The 21,464-nt window shown below is 40.6% G+C and overlaps 1 protein-coding gene across 1 annotated transcript in view; it reads right to left on the bottom strand.

Annotated features, from left to right (window-relative positions):
• rheb (Ras homolog, mTORC1 binding) overlaps nt 1-21,464 on the bottom strand; it is a 129,126-nt gene that overhangs the window by 15,665 nt on the left and 91,997 nt on the right. The window contains exons 3-7 of the mRNA XM_072576272.1: nt 15,723-15,790; nt 12,314-12,396; nt 5,182-5,238; nt 5,051-5,098; nt 3,977-4,058 (exon numbers count right to left, since the gene is read on the bottom strand). Of these exons, the coding sequence (XP_072432373.1) occupies nt 3,977-4,058; nt 5,051-5,098; nt 5,182-5,238; nt 12,314-12,396; nt 15,723-15,790 (338 nt within the window). The remainder of the gene's footprint in view (nt 1-3,976; nt 4,059-5,050; nt 5,099-5,181; nt 5,239-12,313; nt 12,397-15,722; nt 15,791-21,464) is intronic.

The following is a 21,464-nucleotide window of genomic DNA, read 5'->3' as shown; positions in this document are numbered from 1 at the left end:
TGTCAATCTCCTTTAGCATCTTATTGACCTTAATTAGATTTCCTCTCATCTTTCTAAACTTTAGAGAGTATACATATAAACTGCTCAAAATCTCTCTATAATACAAAACCCTCACTTTTGGAATCAATCAAATGAATCCTTTCTGAATTGCCCCCAAACTAACTACATCCCTTCAAATAAGATTACAGAAGGTTAAGATCACAAACGACTAGGGGCAATTTGAGCTTGGATAGAGGTTTGGCTAAAACTAAAACTGAATAGTGACTCCAGGTGCAGTCTCAACAATGCCTTGTACATCACAGTAACACTACCCAACTTTTATACTCTTTTTCTTTAGCAATAAATATTAAAATTCCATCTACTTTCCATATTATTGACTGTACCTGTATACTAGATTTCTGAGACTCTTGCATGAGGACACCCAGATCCTTCTGCACTGAAACACTCTGATGTCTCTCTGCCTTTTTATTCTTCCAACCAAAATGGGTATTCTTTAATCTTATTGACCTGCGCCAATTAGCTTGTGGCCCTGGTTGCAACAGGAGCTTCCTCCTTAGATACTCACATCTCCTCGGCTGAATTTTTTCATCATTCAAACTTTATCAGTGGTACTATATCGGCAGAGGACAACAATTAGATTTTGCCCCTCTCACTGCAGTCCAGATGAGAGATCCTGAAGCCTGGAAACAGGTAGGCAATACAGCCTTTGGGTTCTCTATCCTGGCAAGGCGAGATTGTTTATGCCCTTAGCTGTACTACCCCGGATTACAACATTTCTCTTTCCTACCCACTTGAAAGGCATTCTATACCATGATGTGACAGTCCTTGCTCTCATCCACACAGGGAAAAAGAATCTCAAACTTTGTTGGACAAAAACAAAGGTAGAGGCCCCTGCAGTGCTTCCTCCTAGATCTCTAGGCCTGCTTCACTCATTGACATACCCTCCTGTCCCCGATCAAATTCAGGGCAGTTAATCTAAAGGTTGCGACTGTCTCCTGAAACACAGCATTCAGGTAGCTAACCCTGTCCCTGATATGTCAGTGTTCAAAGCTCAAACTCCAGCTCATGAACTCAGAGCTGGAATTCCTCGAGTAGCCAGGGTTGCAATATGGTTGTTACTGTAGAGGATTTTAATTTTCCTAACATAGACTGGGACTGCCATAGCGTTAAGGGCTTAGATGGGGTGGAATTTTTATGACCGTTCAGGGAAGTTTCCTCAAACATTAAAAAAAAGAGGGTCCTATTTGGGAGTGGGCAAAACACGACAGACTCTTGGGAAATAGGTGACCGAGGTGTCAGTGGGTGAGCACTTTGGGACCAGTGACCGTAGTTCTATTAATTTTTTAATAGTTTTGGAGAGATTCAAAATTGGCCCACAGGTAGAAGTTCTAAACTGGGGCAAAGTAAATTTTGATGAAATTAGAAAGGAGCTTGCAGAGCTTGGAATGTTTGTTTACAGGCAAAGGGACCTCCGGCAAGGCCTTTAAAACTGAAATAGCTACAGTTCAAGGTCTATCTCTTCCTGCGAGGGTGAAAGACACAGTTGATAGTAAGAGGGAATCCTGGATGGGAAGAGGTATTGAGGCTTTGACCAGAAAAAAGGAAGTATGGCTTAGATATAGGCAGCTGGGATCAAGAGAATTCCTGGAGGTATATGGGGGAATACAGGAGTGTACTGAAGGAAATCAGGAGGACAAAAAGGGGCATGAGACAGCTTTGGCTGAGAAGATTAAGGTGAATCCAAAGAGGTTCTTTAAGTATATTGAAGAAAAAAAGAATAACTATAGAATAGAACCCCTCAAGGACCAAAGTGGACATGTATGTGTAGAACCGCAAGAAATGGGCGAGGCCCTCAAATGAATATTGCTCCTCTGTTTCCTGTGGAGAAAGACATGACGACTTGGGAAAGTTAGTGGTCATATCTTGTGGACAGTCCATATCACAGTAGAGGTGGTGTTGGATGTATTAGCATGTATGAAGGTGGATATGTCTCCTGGTCCTGACCAGATATATCCAAAAAAACTGCAAGAGGCTGGAGAAGAAATTACAGAGGCCCTAGTTGATATTTTTGCATCATCGTTAGTCACAGGTGAGGTCCCAGAAGATTGGAGGGTAGTGAATGTTGCGCCCTTAGTCAAGGTGGGCTGCAAAGAAAAGCCTGGGATCTACAGACCAGTAAGCCTAACACCTGTGGCAGGTAACTTACTTGAAAAGATTCTGATGGTTAAGATATGCATGCATTTACAAAGACAGGGTTTGATTAGGAATAGTCAGCATGGCTTTGTGCATGGGAGATCATACCTCACAATTTGTTCGAGTGCTTTGATGAAGTGACCAGGAAGGTCGATGAGGGGAGGGTGGTAGATGCAGTCTATATGGATTTCAGTAAGGCCTTTGATAAAGTTCCACATGGTAGGCTGCTCTGGAAAGTTAGAACGCATGGAATCCAGGGGGAAGCTGGCAGTTTAGACACACAATTGACTTGACGGTACGAAGCAGAGGGTAATAGTGGAACAATACTTGTTGGACTGGAGGCCGGTGACTAGTGGAGTGCCTCAGGGGTTAGCGCTGGGCCAGTTGTTTGTAATCTATATCAATGATTCAGATGAAATTGTACAAGGCATGATAACTAAGTCTGCAGTATCATGGTAAAATAGCCAGTATCATGGACATTGAGGAAGGTTATCAGAAATTGCAGCAAGATCTTGATCAGCTGGGGAACTGGGCCGAGAAATGGCAGAAAGAGTTTAATATAGATAAGTGTGAGATCTTGCATTTTGGAAAGTCAAATCAAGGTAGGAGTTACATGGTTAATGGTAAGGCCGTAAGGAGTGTAGTGGAAAAAGGGACCTTGGACTTCAGGTGCACAGTTCTCTGAAAGTGGAGTCACAGGTCGATAGGGCAGCGAAGGCAACTTTTGGCACACCAGCCTTCATCAGTCAGGGTATTGAGTATGGAAGTTGGGAAGTTATGATGCAGTTGGACAGGAGGTTGGTGAGGTCGCACTTGGAGTATTGTGTTCAGTTTTGATTATCTTGCTATTGAAAGCATGTTATTAAACTGGAAAGTGTGCAGATGAAATGTACAAGGATGTTGCCAGGAATCAACGGTCTGAGATATTGGGAGAGATTGGACAAGCTAGGACATTTCTCTTTCGAGTGCAGATGACTGAGGAGGGATCTTAGAAAGGTGTATAAAATCACGAGAGGTATGGATAGGGTGAATGTAGTCAGTCTTTTTCCAAGGGTTGGGGAATTGAGGACTGGAGAACATCAGTTTAATGTCAGAGAGGAAAGAATAAAAGGAAACCAGAGAGGCCACTTTTGTTTTTGCACAGAGGTGGTACGCATATGGAATGAGCTGCCAACTGAAGTGTTTGAGGTGGGTACATTAACAACATTTGAAAGACATTTGGACAAATACATGGATAGGAAAGGTTTAGAAGGATATGGGCCAAGTGCAGGGAAAAGTGGTTAGTGTGGATGGACATTTTGGTCAGTGTGGATAGTTTGGGCCAAAGGGCCTGTCTCCATGCTGCAAGACTCTGATTTGTTTACAGATGTGACCACTATGAACCACTAACTCCAACATCACGCAGGTACAGCACATCATCTGACCTGGCATCTTAATATATTAGTTTTTAATTTGTTTTTTTTTAAAATGCCCTATTGGTCAGAAGAGCAAGGATGTTCTTCCTGAGTGCTTTGGGCAACAGTTATGAATGATTTAACGATTTTTGGAAATTTATCAACTGGGAGTCTGTCTTACCAGTTTGTGGGATCTTACTGTGCACAAAATGGTTGCTGCATATCCATGCGTTAGAGACTACACCCCCAGTACTTCATTCAGTGTGAAACATTTAGGAAAGTTCAAGGTTTGTACAGGGTGCAAGTATAATAAATAGCAATCTTAACATTGGACAGTGACAATCCTGCTTCATGCTCTAAACCCAATCTCTACGTTTTACTATCCTTACCTGATTCTCTTTGGCAGACGATTCCATGAAAGCAGCACTCCAAGAATCAGCTAAGCTCTTCCCTTCTTCATAACTGATCACTCTGAAAGTAGCATTTCAAAAACTAATTGATGATCAACAATATGCAACTGGATGAGATTAGAAATATTAGCAAATGACCAAAGGTTCCTCAACTTAATCTCAATGAATTGAAGAACTACATACTTTCAAGTGGAAACAGTCCAAATATTAAGCAGGCAAAATGCTGAAAGCAAAACTAAGAAAACGAGACACTGGGTGGGAATAATGGCAGTGGGATAAACAAAATGGTGGACAGAATTCATGGTCTGAAGCTGCTGAACTCAATATTCAGTCCAGAGAGCTGAAAAGTGCCTAAACAGAAAATAGGGAATGGCATAAGATAAATATGACAGGCTAACTCCTCAAATGATGAGAGGGGTAGAGGAAGGGGAGGAAGTGTAAGAGATGGGCCAGATGAAGATAGCTGGAAGGTGCAAACTGAAAGCCAAATTGAAATATTTTTGAAGTTGCAAGGCGTGGTGCCAGGGCACTCATCAACGTACCAGAAAAGGAATTGTGGAAGCACACCCCCTGCCCCAAGCATCCAAAATAAGTCTGGAACAAAGACTGTTTCACAAGGAATGGTCCTGCAGAAAGGTATAATTAGGGCCCAAGGGGGTATCCATGGTCATGCCTTTTATTTGAGGAAAGCAAGACAAGTTAAAAAGTGAAATTGTTTACCAATAAAACAAACTCAGTCAGGAGTGTGGTGATGGATCAACCAAAGAGGTGTGTTCTGGTTGCAAAGGCACATTATCAAGATGAGTTGGGCTTGAATTTATCAGACATGTGGCCAGAGGGAAGGTAGAAAAATCAAAGATTAGGAAAAAATATAATTCACTTTACACTGGTCTTATGTTTCTCAAAAATTGATGTGCCCCAAAACTAAAGTAAAAGAAAAGCATAAAGCACGCAGACTAGTCAAACTTCTAGACAAATTTTACAATCATGCAGCCAAATGAAAGTATGACCCAACTATTTGTACAGCGCATTTTTGCACAGCAGCTTCTATACCTTTCCATATGTAGATCTTTTTTATTTCCAACCAACATAATGGGGACTCTGCAAAGAAAATATAATCAAGTCAGATTAAAAGTTCAAATATGATATAAAAATAATTTTGAAAGTAGTTTTGTTTTACTTACTGCACTTGCCCCACCATATCCAACAATTTTTCATGAATAACCTTGATCACCTCAAAACTGCCAAAAAAATTAAAACAATTATTTCATTGCAGTGATACCCAGTTGAGAGTTAATGGTGAATAACTATCATCCTATCAGTTAATCACAATCACACTGATTTTTTTCCATGGCTTACATTCTTTACTCTGGAGACAAAATATGATTACTCCCTCAAGACTGATTACTAAACTTAGTGATCTCTGACTAAGCCCCACTCACTGCAACTGGATCCTCAGCTTCCTGACCAACAGGCCACAATCAGTGACGATTGGGGACAATATTTCATCCTCGCTAACACTCAACACTGGAGCGCCCCCAGGGGTGCATACTCAGCCCCCTACTGTACTCACTGCATACCCATGACTATGTCACCAAATACCAGAGTAATGCCATTTACAAGTTCGCTGATGACACCACTATAGTCCGTCGAATCTCAGATGGCGACGAATCAGACTACAAATGGGAGGTGAAAGACCTGGAAAAATGGTGCACTGAGAACAACCTAGCTCTCAATGCCAAAAAAACCAAGGAACTTCTTATTGACCTTTGGCAGGATGTTACTCATGCCTCCCCGACACAGAGGTGGAACGAGTGGAGAGTGTCAAGTTTCTGGGAGTGGTCATCCACAACAAGCTTTCTTGGACTCTTCATGTGAACGCACTGGTTACAAGGGCCAACAACGTCTCTTCTTACTCAGGCAGCTGAGGAAATTTGGCATGACTGCGAATACCTTTGCCAGCTTTTATAGGTGTGCCATCAACTGCATTCTGCCTGGATGTATCATCACCTGGTATGGCAACTGTACTATTCAAGATCAGAGACTGTTACAGAGTGTGGTGAACTCAGTCCGGACAATCACAAAGGCACAAAGTACAGCACAGAACAGACCCTTCAGCACACGATTCTGTGCCGAGGATTAATCCGAATGCAAAATAAAATAACTTAACCTACGCACCCCTCAATTCACTGCTGTCCATGTCCAGCAGTCGCTTAAATGTCCCTAATGACGCTGCTTCCACCACCACCACAACCGGCAATGCATTCCATGCATTCACAACTCTCTGCATAAAGAACACACCTTTGAAATCTCCTCTAAACTTTTCTCCTAATATCTTAAAACTATGACCCCTCATGCCAGTCAATCTTGCCCTGGGGAAAAACCTCTGGCGGGACGGTGGCACAGTGGTTAGCACAATTCCCGCCTCAGGTGACTCTCTGTGTGGAGTTTGCACATTCTCCCCGTGTCTGCGTGGGTTTCCTCCGGGTGCTCCGGTTTCCTCCCACAGTCCAAAAATGTGCAGGTTAGGTGAATTGGCCATGCTAAATTGCCCGTAGTGTTAGATGAAGGGGTAAATGTAGGGGAATGGGTCTGGGTGGGTTACACTTCGGCGGGTCGGTGTGAACTTGTTGGGCCGAAGGGCCTGTTTCCACACTAAGTAATCTAATCTAATCTATTGATTCTATCCATGCCTCTCATTACCTTGTATACCTCGATTAGGTCACTCTCTTCCTCTTCCTCTCCAAAGAGAAGAGTCCAAGCTTAGTCAACCTCACTTCACAAGACAAGCTTAGTCAACCTCACTTCCAGTCCAGGCAGCATTCTGGTAAACCTTCTTTACACCCTTTCCAAAGCCTCTGTATCTTTCCCATAGTAGGGCAACCAGAACTGGACACAATATTCCATGTGTGGTCTCACCAGGGGCTTGTAGAGCTGTAGCAAAACTTCGCGGTTCTTAAACTCTATCCCCCTGTTAATGAAAGCCAAAACTCCATATGCTTTCTTAACAACCCTATCCACTTGGGTGGCAACTTTGTGTGTACTTGAACACCAAGATCCCCCTGTTCCTCCACACTGCCAAGAATCCTGTCTTTAATCCTATATTTAGCATTAGAGTTCAACCTTCTAAAATGCATCATTTTGCATTTATCCAGTTTGAACTCCATCTGCCATTTCTCATCCCAGCTCTGCATCCTGTCAATGTTGCGCTGCAGCCTACAATAGCCTTCGATACGATCAACGGCACCTCCAACCTTTGTGCCAGCTGCAAACTTATCACCCCTCAATCTCCTCCAAGTCATTTATAAAAACTACAAAGAGCAGAGGCCCAAGAACAGAGCCCTGTGGGATGCCACTCAACACTGACCTCCAGGCAGAATACTTTCCATCTACAACCACTCTCTGCCTTGTGTCAGCCAACCAATCCTGAATCCAGGTAGCCAAATCTCCCTGACTTTATGAATGAGCTTACTATGGGGAACCTTATCAAGTGCTTTGCTGAAGTCCATACACACCACATCTACTGCTTGACCTTCATCGACTGTCTCGTCACCTCCTCAAAGAACTCAATAAGATTAGTTAGGCATAACCTGCCCCTCACAAGTCATGATTAGAGTGGTACTGGAAAAACACAGCAGGTCAGGCAGCATTTGAGGAGCAGGAAAGTCTATGTTTTGGGCAGGAGCCCTTCATCAGGAATGAGGCGAACGTTGTTCCTCTTTTCAAGAAAGGTAATAGGGAAATCCCTGGCAATTACAGACCAGTCGGTCAGTCTTACGTCTGATAAATGGCTCCTGCCCGAAATGTCGATTGCCCTGCTCCTTGGATGCTGCCTGACCTGCTGTGCTTTTCAGCATCACTCTAATCTTGACTCTGATCTACAGCATCTGCAGTCCCCACTTTCGCCTGCCCCTTGCAAAGCCATGCTGACTGCCTTTAATCACGCTATGCTTTTTCAAATAGTCATAAATCCTATCCCTAGGAATTCTTTCCAAAACCTTGCTGACCACAGACACAAGACTGATTGGTCTGCAATTGCCAGGGATTTCCCTATTACCTTTCTTGAAAAGAGGAACAACATTCACCTCCTTCCAATCCTCCGGTATGACTCCCATGGAGGGAGTGAGGTAGCAAAGATCTTCGCCAGTGGCTTAGCAACCTCCTTTATCGCTTCCCAGAGCAACCTAGGATAAATCTGGTCTGGCCTGGGGTCATATCAATCTTAATGTTTGCCAAAATTTCCAGCACATCAATTTCATCAATCTTGATCTGTTCAAGCCGGTTTCCCAGCTCCTCAAAGTTCTCATTCACAACAAGGTCCCTTTCCTTTGTGAAAACCGAAGCAAAAAACTCATTTAGGGCTTTCCCTATCTGCTCAGACTCCATGCACAAGTTCCCTACGCTATCCCTGATCGGTCCTGCCTTCTCCCTGATCATTCTCTTATTCCTCACGTATGAGTAAAATGCCTTTGGGTTCTCCCTAATCCTTCCTGCCAAGCCTTTCGTGTGCTCCCTCCTGGCTCTCCTCAGTCCATTTCTGAGCTCCTTTACAGCAAGCCTGTAATCCTCTGAAGCTGTGCTAGTTCCTTGCTTCCTCCACCTTACGTAAGCTGCCCTCTTCCTTTTGACGAGAAGCTCCTCTGTTCTCGTTATCCAAGGCTCCTTAATCTTAGCCCTTCTTACCTGTCTGACAGGGACAAATTTGTGCATCACTCGCAACAACTGCTCCTTAAACAGTATCCACATGTCTGCTGTGCCCTTTCTGTGGAACAACTGCTCCCAGTCTGTACTTCCCAACTCCTGTATGATAGCGTCGTAGTTTCCTTTTATCCAATTAGATATCTTCCCTTGGGAACTGCTCCTTTCCGTCTCCAAAATTATGTAAATGTGAGGCAGTTGTGGTCACTGTCACCAAAATGTTCCCCCACTGCAAGATCTGACACCTGTCCTGGCTCATTGCTGAACACGAAATCCAAAATGCCTTCTCCCCTCGTTGGCCTGTCTATATACTGAGTAAGGAAACCCTCCTGAACACACCCGACAAAAAAACAGCTCCATCCAAACCATCTGCACTAAGGAAGTTCTCGTTGATATTGGGAAGGTTGATATCGCCCTTAACAACAATCCTGCTTAATCTACATTTTTCCAAAATCTGCTGGCCTATGAGTTCTTCAATCTCTCTACTGCTATTGGGGGGTCTGTAGAAAACCCCTAATGGAGGTGGCTGCTCCCTTGCTGTTCCTAACTTCCACCCATACTGACCCAGTAGACAAACCTTCCTCCAAAACTTTTGTTTCTGTAGCTGTGATGCACTCTCTGATTAGCAATGCTAGACCCCATCCTCTTCTTTCACCTTCCATGTTCCTTTTAAACATTCTAAACCCTGGAACATCTAGCAACCATTCCTGCCCTGTGAAACCCACTTCTCCATTATGGCCACAGCATCATAGCCACAAGTACTGATGCATGCTCCAAGTTCATCACTCTTATTTCTGATACTCCTTGTGTTAAAGCAGACACACTTTAACCGATCCCTTTGTTTCATCACGTGAGAAACCTTCCTGATAAGATTCACTACATCCTTCACTGCCCTATCCAAAACTACCCCCCCGCCTCAGATGTGTAGCTCTGATGCCCACCCCCTTGCCAAACTAGTTTAAACCCTCTGTGACCACACGAGCAAATCTCTCACCCAAAAATTTGTGCCCCTCCACTTCAGGTGCAACCCGTCCTTCATGCACAGGTCCCACTTTCCCCAAAAGGCATCCCAATGGTCTAGGTATCTGAAGCCCTCCCTCCTGCACCAGCCTTGTAGCCACGTGTTTAGCTGCATTCGCTGACTATTCTTCACCTCACTATCTTGTGGCACCGGTAGCAAACCTGTCCTACTCTACTCGCCCTGCTCTTCAGCTTCCAACCTAGCTCTCTGTAGTCACTTTTCAGATCCTCGATCCTTTTCCTGGCTATATCGTTGTTGCCAATATGTACCATGATTTCTGGCTGCCCACCTTCCCCCTTCAGAATCTTGTTAATCCGATTGGGGACATCCCAGATCCTGGCACCGGTAAGACAGAACGGCCTGTAATTCATGTTAAAAGACGACTCTAGCTATTAGGTTGTATTTTCTGAATTAAAATATTGCCAACTGAAGATTTACCTGAATGTGAAACATGTAAAGGATACCTATCACATGTAAAGGTTTTAAAAATGTGCTCATAATCAAAAACAACAAACTGATGCGGTTCGTAAATCACAACTCTGAGTATTGCTGAATGATGACATTTTATCAAACTTTTTAATACTGCACTCAGCAGGTTATTTCACAAGAATACTAATTCAAGGGGAAAACTAACATCTATATTTAATATTAATGGGCAGTTTCCATGGCAGCACGTCTACCAGCCAAAGCCCACTTGTTAACAAAGCAGCACCTTTCTCATATAGTATAAATAATATTTTTTCCTTAACTTGGTATTCTTGTGAGTTGTCCTGATGAGTACAAGATGAAAAGCATAAATAAGATGTGTTTCTATACTTTAGTGGAATGCTATCAGACATTATGAACTATAATTTCTATCAACAGAAATCAAAATTTTTAAAAGCTTAATTTTGAGTCCTGAAATCTCAGTACCACCAAAAGTTGTACCAATTCTTTAGTGAAATATTCTCTGGGTATCTGAGCATTATATTTTATGCTTATCCCTGTTTAAACTCCAACTGGTCCACTATTAAGCATCATGCCTTGCAATTAAATCAAGATTGCCTTGCTTGCTGACTTAGATTAGAAGGTGGCAAATCAATAGCTTCAAGTCTTAACTTGAAGTCCATGTTTTCATTAATAAAATCTCTCCAGGGACTGCCCCAAACCATCTCTGCAATGTAAGCCAACTCTCGATATTGCCAAACATTCAACTCTTCAAACGCCATCCTCTCTGCTTCAACTCATCTATTCCATCAATGACAAAGCAATACCTGCCTTTGACCTTTTCTCAAGGTTCTGTACCAAAATATCTCCACCTATTTCCTCCTTTGAGAAATGACTCAAAACCAGTATTTCATTTCCAGTAGTATGTCAAAGAGAAGGGGCTTTGCCAATCATGAAACTAGTGTTGTTAGAATGATCTTAAACTAATTCCATTGCTCTGCTTTTATAATCTCGCCATAATATTTCCCTTTTCTAGCTCAGTATTAATGTTCTAATGTGCTAATTCCATGAAGAGCTGGAAATAAATTCTTACATTAAAAAAGTGCTAGCTGGAAGAAATTGCCCATTTCTGTGATATTAAAGAGTTAACTTGCTCTGCTGACCTACAGGAAATTGGATGCCCTGGGGCTAGAGTGGGATGCCTCGGACTTACAAATAGATTGTAAGAAATTACATTACCATCTCCTATTATTCAGAACCATTTACATGGCTATTTCCTTGCCATTCAGAACCATTTGCATCACCATCACCTATTCAGAATTCAGTTGGAACACTGCAATTGAAATTCTGACTGCACCCTATTTAAAAAACAGTTCACACCAGAGCTGGCCATTAAGGGATGATTTGCATTACATTGTGTTTAGAGGTGACGTGGTCACTGCATTGTGTCTTGAGTGGCATGTGACTGGGGATTGTCTTGTGAGCAATACTGACTGTGATGTAAAGATTTTGTATAAAGGAAGGACTGTTCCCTTTGTTCAGGGAACTTCCCTGGATTTGCTTTGCAACCATGGCGAAGTGTGTTCAGGGTTTCTCCAAAGTTTGACTGTACTGTGCTTAATAAAATTTTGCTTGTCCACAAAAGTTGGTGTGTTGCAGTTACATCAAGGATCTCAGGAAAAAAGAACATAACAATTTCCTCCACCATATATCTTCTGCTAAACTGTAAATAAAACAATTTTATATAAAACACAACACCAAGAAGGACTTCAACTTGTGGAGCTGCTTCTAATTGTTTCTATACTAACACATTAATGGTGTTTTAAGTTTGTTTTCATAAGATCATGGCTGATTCAAGACTTCAATGCATTAAGCAGCAGACCTTAAGGCATTTTAGCCTCTTGCTAAAATAAATCACTGCAATAACACAGTACAATTACACACGTTCAGTAGTTTTGGAAGCATCAAGTTTTCATTTCTTTGTTAAAAAGCAACTGTGTTCATCAATGGCAAATTATTTGCTGAATAATAGACTCCAATAACAATACTTCTAAGCAACAACATGGCTTGTGAATTGACTCACTGCTGCCTTCTGAAGCAGCAATATACCATCACTAACCAATGCAATCGCCTGACTGATAATAAACAATATTAAATTTAAAAATCCTTACCTTTTGTTAGATGTAACTGAATACACCAGAATGTATCCATTAATGTCTATGGAATACGTTTGAGGGAAAATAGAGTACTCATCCTAATGATTAAAAAAGACAAAGTGGCAGAATGTCAGGATAATGAGTTCACATTATACTACATTACTAATACAGTGTAACCACAGGGACTCAAGTGAAGCTTAGATCATGGCTTGCAACTTCACTTACATGAATTTCTACACTAAAACCCAACTACAATGTCTTTAGTGCCAACAGACATTGCTTTCATAATTCATAGCATCCTTCAGAGTGCTTAATATCACTAATGACATCTTTAGATATTTTTCAATCAACCTGTTCAGAGATGATACTATGTATCTCTGGTTCAGATCTGACTTAAACTATGACTCCTAGCTCCAAGGTAGGGATGCTACCACTGCACCAGAAGCACCCCACTAACTACACATTTACTTTTTCTCCCTCTAATTAACCTGCTCAGAGATATCATTACGCACCAATGAAGCAAGCACAATCTGAACTCAGGTCTCCTGGTCCAAAAATGAACCCAAGTTTCGGTCCTGAGTTTGGGACACTACCTCTACACCACAAGAGGGACCCCTATCTACATTCAGATTATAGAATAACACATAACAGCTGAAATGTTAGGATTCTTGCTCAGCCTCCACCCACAGGTTTCACACTTATCTCTCAAATTAGACAGAAGTCACCCTCTGGCCAACATTTTCTTTGTTTCATGGGGTGAACGCTTGCTTGGCAAAGCCAGCATTTGTATCTCACGTCCCTAATGAAAGTAGTGATGAGCCACCTTCTTGATCTGCTGCAGTCCACCTTGTTAATCCACAATGGAATGAGAAAGGAGTTCCAGACTTTCAAACCAGCAACATAGAGATGGTACCATAGCGGTAATGTCACTGGACTAGTAAATCAGAAATCCAGGCCAAAGTTCTGGGGACATAGACTTGAATTTGACCCTCGCAGATGGTGAAATTTGAATTGAATAAATTCCAGAAATAAAAGAACCAAATGGTAACCATATGAAATAAAATCAATTGCTGTAAAATCCAAACTATTTGAATGAAAGACTAGGTAAGATGAAGGCTGCAACGACGCCACCTTGAAAAAGGTTGGTTCAAGAGAGAACAGTCAGGCAAAGACATCAACACATTTGAAGATAAGGCTGGAAAGTGGTTTTTAAGGATGAGGAAAGAATGGAGTGTGACTTGTTGTCAGTTAGGATGTGGACAAGATAGTTTTGAACAAATTGAGCAGTTAGCACTGGAAGGAGATCAGCAAATTCTGGCGAGGAGGACAAGTACAGAGGAGATCAAGGCACATCAAGAAAGTAGCATATTGGAGATGTCAGTTTAAATCCCATCACGAATGGAGAATTTACATTCAATTAAATAAATTGAAAGTATCATATTGAATTTCCAGAACAGTGCCACTTGCGATGGTCAGTTTGAATCCACCTCATATTGTCATTTTGAATCACTTTGAATTACATTTTGAACATCAAAAAGCAAATTCTTATTGAAGATGGCCATTGCATGGCACTTGCTTATCAAGAATGTTACTGGCAACCTGATAGCCCAAACTTGGACGATGTTGCATATAGGCTCGTCTGTGAGATCGCACTCCCCAATTCTGGCACTCATCCCCAAGTGTTGGTAAGGCATGTAGGCAAGACCAGATAAGGAAGGCAGTTTTCCTTCCTTAAAAGGACATTAAAATTTAAGAACATAAACATGGGGAGGAGAAGTAGACAATTCAGCCTTCCTGAGAATGTTCCACCATTTAGTACAATAATGGCTAATCTCATCTTGGCCTCAACTCCACTTTCCTGCTCACGCTTCCATAACCCTTCAACCAATTAGTAATTGAAAATTTGTCTATCTCCTCAGACTTATTTAGCGTCTTGGCATCCACCATCATCTGGGGGTAACTAATTCCACAGATTCATGGCCTTTGAGAGAAGATTTTTGTCTCTGTTTTAAATCTGCTACCTCTTAAAAGAAAATTATGATCTCTCATTCTAGATTATTCTATGTGGGGAAACATCCTTTCTATACTGATTGTCAATCCCCTTTAGCATCCTATTTACTTCAATTGGATCTCATCTCATTCTTTTAAACTCCAGAGAGTACAGGCCTAAACTGCTCAATTTCTTTTCATGTGGCAAACCCTTCATCTTTGGAATCAATTGAATAAACCTCTAATGCAATTACATTCCACAACTATGAGGACCAAATTGTACACAAGATTCCATGTGTGGTCAACGGAATGCCTTGTACAGTTTAAGCAACACTTCATTCTTTTACATTCTATTCCTTTAGCAATAAATACCCAAATCCAATCTGCCTTCATAGTATGTAGGTAGAGCAGGCAAAGTTTGAAAGATTCTTGCATGAGGACACCCAGATCCCTCCATTGAAGCACTGTCATTTCTCTCCATTTGGATAAGTTGCCGCCTCTCTTCCTGATGAAGGGCTTTTGCCCGAAGCATCAATTTTCCTGCTCCTCGGATGTTGCCTGACCTGCTGTGCTTTTCCAGCACCACTTGAATCTAGACTTTGGTTTCCAACATCTGCAGATGTTTTTACCCTGCTTTTTTATTCTTCCAATCAAAATGGGTAACCTCACACTTATCCACATTAAACTATAGTAGCCAAATTTTGGGCAATTCACCTAACCCATCCATATACATTTGTAAATTTCTTATTCCTTATTTCCCACCTATTTTTGTGCCATCTGTAAATCTGACTACAGTATCTTATCTCCTTGCATCCAGTCATTAATACAGATTGTAAATACCAGAGTTCTGAGGACTAAACCCTGTGGTACTCCACTCGTTCCATCTTGCCACCCACTACATCTTGAAAACGGCCAATTTATCCTAACACTCTGCTTTTATTGGTTAGTCAATCCTCTATCCAAGTTGACAAATGACCTTAAACCCTGTGATCTTACGCTGGTGTATTTGCCTTCTGTGCTACACCTTTTCAAATGCCTTCTGAAAGTCTAAACATACCACATTGTCAGGATCCTCATTAGTGACTTTGCTTATTACATCTTCAAAAGAACTCCAGCAAATTTGTCAAACATGAATTACCCTTCAGAAAACTACATTGGCTCCAAGGCAGCATGTTTTGACTTTCCAAATATCCTGTTATTACTTCCTCAATAATGATTATAACAATTTCCCAATGACACATGTTAAACTAACTAGTCTACAGCTTCCTACTTTCTGCCTCTCTCCCTTTTCAAATTAGGCTTGCCAGCCTTTAATTGCACAAAAGCATGGAGTCAGCTTTTTTCGGTTACAGTGTTCTAATTCAGAGGTTGGACTGCACAAGACAAATCAGGTTAAATCCCTGTCTAAATTCACTCTGACGAGATTCATCCTTACCTGCCCAGCTGTATCCACAAGCTGCAGATGGTAATCTTGCCCATTCACTGTGATCAACTTAGTAAATGCTGAAATCAGAAAAGATAAAAGATGTTGTGTTGTATCAACTGGTATCCTGCAAAACAACTAAATCAATGAACAACATATCTTGAAGAATGACAAGAGTTTCTTGGGACAATTTGGTTTAAAAGTGTCCATAAACACTTTACTTGAACGATCAAAGGACAAAATGACATTTTTCATAGGCTAAGTTTCCTAACATTATTGCATTAAAGCTTAATATTTGAAAGTTAACTCTTTTTTAAAAAATGAGAAAAGTAGTATTACAGACATCAAAAACTATCCCAATCACAAAGGTCCTGCTAAACTTAGAAACTTCCAGGATTTCAAACTGGAATAGAACATGCCCTAAAATGATTCTATGCCTTTAGTACACAACTGATCATGACCATAAAACACTGTCCATGGTATTTTGGAATGTCTAGCTCAAAATTAAGACAAAAAGACCAAATCTTTGAACTATTTCAGACCTCAATTTTTCCACTAACACATCAAACCAATTAACAAAACTAATTGGCAAAAATATCAATATGCTCAATGACAATGACAAAGGGATCGCGACCATGAGTAATCTGGCAATATATCTATTTAAAAACTTACTTAGTTCACTGAATTGTACTAAATGAAACTTCAATTAAGCAGAACTTGAATCCACATTTTGGCCAGAAGTGTGGGAATTATTCAGCCAAAGATCCTAGACTCAAGGGATGTAGCTAAACCAAATTTGAAAATGATTGTCCAAAACATGCTAGACTGATGGTAGAAGCAGCCACAATGCAATCATGTTTCAAGACTGCAAATTAGCAACAGAAACAGAATAAAACTGAATTACAAATACAAAACTGGCAGCAATAATTGCATTACAGGCTCTTGCTCATTTACAAAATATTACACGAATGGGAAAATGTGTTGTGCCTGTAGGATACATTAATGAATCATAACCCAAACTACAATGTACTGTCAAACTAATACCAAACAAATTAACATATCTGCAGAGAGGAAGAGGTAGCAGCAGTGAACCTGGTAACTGTTCCAGAAATGTCTGTTTACCTCGGGAATGCCCTTGAATCTAATAAGCAGAATTTATTTATAGGCATGTATACCTTTCCAAAATGAACTGTGCAGTGTGTGTCAAAAAGTTACTCCTTGTGAAAACAAATACCACCACTAAAGTACATATCAGCAAAGCTTTAGGCCTCTTAAGGTTGTTACAACTTCAGTTGCAACAGTGCACTGCGAATTGTGCCCCACTGCTTCACAAGCTGTCACAAAACAATACATAAAATCCCAAACAGACCACAAAAGTTACCCATTTGCCTGACTGATTGCTACTCAGTACAAAAGCAATTTATACCAGGTTGTGAGATTAACCAAAATAAACTCATTTAACTGGAACAATAACTGGGAAAACACAGGATTTCTAATTTACCAATTAGGAACTGAACCAAAACTCCTCCAAACCCCTAAATATCCACACACACACACACACACACACACACACACAATGTATTTTATCAGTAGATAAAGTTCTAAAGTTCTTCACAAGATGGACAGCTATTTTCACACTGTTCTTTTGATTTTAGCAGTGATGACATGCAGCTGTTGATACAGAAATGGTCATTCTTTGTTTCAATGACTGCTCAGGTGAACCTAAGTGTTCCTTGCTTTACAATTATTTCTTTTAAGATTTGTTTTTTTCCTGAGGGCTGTTGCCAGGAAAGATTTCCTTCACTTGACAGATTCTTGGTTACACTGTCTCAAATTTGTATTCTCATGGCTTCAAAAGGAACAGCTCAAAGGTGTCCAGTACTTGATTTTTTTAAGTTGCAAAACTCTCCTTTTATTTCAGTTTATGGTAATCTATCTTCTGTTTAGTCCAAGGTCCACAGAGTAATCAAAAAAGGAAGGATACATTTTTCTACTCATGATGAAAGCATATAACATTGCAGTATCTAATAAGGATTATTCTCAATCCTGCACAAACCATATCAACTTCTTTATAAGCATTTCATAGAAGGCCACATTTCAGATAATCATTTAAACATTCCTCAAAATTTCTTTCCTTTAACAGACAATAGTTTTCTATTAACCCACTGTACGATGCCTTCAAACTTTCAATTAATTAAAAAAATGATACAAATGCTTACTAGAATTTAAAAAGGTTTCAATGTCATGTGGTTCCAAAGAAGCTGGATGCGATGAGAGATGTTTATCTATTTGTTATTTTTTATTATTAAGGATAAACATTGCAGACACAAGGGCAAATCAGAAATTCAAACTCTTACCAGGCAAGAAGCAAGGTTTTTTGACCCCAAAATTATTAGATTCTTATTGCATGTCCAAAGCAATGACAGATAACCTCAGTAAAATCTGAGGGAAAAAAATGGTGCTACTTTCCACAAATGATACCACATTCCTGACTTTGTGCAAAATTTCAGATATTTAAAAACAAAAGCATCAAGTTCGTTTGTTCCACTGATTGGATTTTAGTTGTTGAAACACTGCAATGAAGTTGCTCCAACTGTCAAATCACATACCAATCTTCATTGACTAATATATTTAATAATGTCTTCATAAAAGCCAATTATGCTATTCTGGTCTCCCTTATTAATTTTGTTTACAGGTTTATACCCTATGCTTTCACACTAAACATACGCAGATCAATTATAGCTTAAGCGTTCAACAAGATGATTGGCACAAATTCTCCAGTTCATGAGAGAAAATGTTTCAAGACGACAAGTCCAAGCTAAAAGACAGGCACTGAAGAGAGTTTATCACAGGTTCCAGAGATAACTATCTTTAGAAAGTGGTTGATCTTGTGCTCTTTGCACTTCTTACCATTATATGGAAAGATAACGACGATGAAGAAAGCTGTAACCTTTCACAAAAATGCATGTTATTTGAACATTTCAAACAAATCCTTAACCTTTTCAGTATTATGTACAGTACAGTTGATTAATCTACTGTCACTTTCACTCATGGAGAATATTTTAACAGTTTGAAAAACCGAGAGAACATCTGGCATATATTAATATGACTGTTCTTTAGTACTGCAGAATACAATGTCCCAAAATCAAAGTTTTAATTAGTTTATCCCTGGTATTTATGATCCTCACCCCCTCCACATTAAGCAGGTTGCTACAAATGTAGGTGTTAAAATTTCTGGTTAAAAACTGGATGTCAATTGAACTGGATGATACACTTCCACTCAAAGTTCAAGGCAAAAATGCAATCTGGATGAAGCACCTACTGAGGGAGATCTTAAGAAACCTTGCTATGTGCAGCTGTGATTCTTAAAAGTTTAATTCTGCAGCAAATATTTTGTTGCATTAATGCAGTATTCGACTGAGAAGGTTCTCTCAACCCACATTATGACCATATGCGATTTGAACCAAATTTACTCTTCCCACAATCTACTGCTACAGCATCTGTAAAAGTTTAACAGGATCCTTGGTTACATGCAAAAGAGGCCATTCCATTGAGTTTCGAATTTAGAACAGAAACAGGAGAAGATTCAGCCCAATATTTAAAAATGAAATTTCAGCATTTTTGTACAGTAAAATATAGTCAAAAGGACAGTGAAGTTACTTGAATAGCTCATTTCTTGGCTCATTAACCTCTCCACAAAAGCAGATCAGTTTAACTATAGGCTTGGACACAGGCCCCAGCTACAGCCAATGCAGGGATTTCTGCATATTTAGACAGGATAGATTGCTCAAGATACATATGGCAACAAATTCAAGAGGCTCTAACTGGAGGAAAATGAGTATTGACCAACATTCTAGAAGTTGGTATGCAGCAAGTAGTTGCATACATTACTAAACGAGACTAAATGTGGAATGACAACTTCCTTTGTAAAGAATTACTAACTATCAGTGCCGAAAAGCTATTTTTTAAAAAATGTTTTCATTCAAAGTATTTCCCAGTACTCTAACCAAAGCAACATTATCTCAAAGGCATTTAGTTTATATATCCTGCCAGCAAATATTTGCACCGTCAAATTACGTTTTATCTCAAATTTTCATTTTCCGAAATAGCTCTGTTGTCGGTGACAGGTAAAATAATTCCCCAATGCCCCAGTTAATAACTTAAATTGTTCTCCAATAAACTTACATGGGCATTCACAGATTATGCAGAAAACATTATAATGAGCTGGCATCTGATTTAATACACTGCAGTCCATAAGCAAAAATACATTCGGCCCAGAGTCTGCCCTGCCATTCAATGAGATCAGAGCTCATCTGATAATCTTCAACTTGACTTTGCTGCATTTTCCCTGTAACTCTCAATACCTTCACCGATTAATCTGCCCATCTCTTCTTGAATATAATCAATGACCCAATCTTCCTACTCTGTGGTCAGGATTTCCATAGAAAGACTGAAGGAAAGGAAAGGAAAGGAAATCCTCTTCTGCCTTAAACAAATGAGTCCTTATTCTGAGATTTTGTCCTTTGGTCCTTGGCTTCTCCAGTGGGGAACACAACCTCAGAGTCATAGAGATGTACAGCATGGAAACAGGCCCTTCGGTCCAACCCGCCCATGCCGACCAGACATCCCAACCCAATCTAGTCCCACTTGCCAGCACCTGGCCCATATTCCTCCAAGCCCTTCCTATTCATATACCCATCCAAATGCCTCTTAAATGTTGTAATTGTACCAGCCTCCACCACTTCCTCTGGCAGCTCATTCCATACACGTACCACCCTGCATGTGAAAAAGTTGCTCCGTAGGTCTCTTTTATATCTTTCCCCTCTCACCCTAAACCTATGCCCTCTAGTTCTGGACTCCCCGACCCCAGGGAAAAGACTTTGCCGATTTGCCCTATCCATGTCCCTCATACTTTTGTAAACCTCCAAGGTCACCCCTCAGCCTCCGATGCGCCAGGGAAAACAGCCCCAGCCTTTTCAGCCTCTCCCTATAGCTCAAATCCTCCAACCCTAGCAACATCCTAGTAAATCTTTTCTGAACCTTTTCAAGTTTGACAACATCTTTCCGATAGGAAGACGATATTCCAACAGTGGCCTAACCAATGGCCTTGGCAACCTCGCAGCATTTAACCTGTCAATCCCTCAGAATCTTATTTATTTAAATAAGGTCATCTCTCATTCTTCCAAACTCCAGTTCCAAATTACTCAACTTCTCAAAATAAAACCCCTCCATAACCAGGATCAACCTAGTCAATCTTCTCTGGACTGCCTGCAATTCCATTACATCTTTCATAGAACATAGAAAGGTACAGCACAGAATGACCCTTTGGCCCACAATGTTGTGCCGAGGTTTATTCCTAATGAAAAATATAGTAACTTAACCTACGCACCCCTCAACTCACTGCTATCCATGTACATGTCCAGCAGTCGCTTAAACATCTCCAATGACTCTGCTTCCACCACCACAGCTGGCAACGCATTCCATGCATTCACAACTCTCTGCATAAAGAACCTACCTCTGACGCCTCTTTTATACCTTCCTCCTAATACCTTCAAACTATGAATCCTCATACCAGTCAATCCTGCCCTAGGGAAAAGTCTCTGACTATTGACTATCTATTCCTGATAGAAGGGTCCCAAAACTGTTCAAAGTATTCCAGGCATGGCTCCTAGCTGTAGAGTTACTTTTAGCAAAAGTCACCTATTTATATACTCCATCCCTTTGAAATAAAAACCAATATTCCATTTGCCCTGT

The sequence above is a fragment of the Chiloscyllium punctatum genome, chromosome 8, assembly GCF_047496795.1.
Source record: "Chiloscyllium punctatum isolate Juve2018m chromosome 8, sChiPun1.3, whole genome shotgun sequence".
Taxonomy (NCBI): Eukaryota; Metazoa; Chordata; class Chondrichthyes; order Orectolobiformes; family Hemiscylliidae; genus Chiloscyllium; species Chiloscyllium punctatum.
The sequence above is the reverse complement of the archived record's forward strand: the minus strand, read 5'-3'. Positions and strand labels throughout refer to the sequence as shown.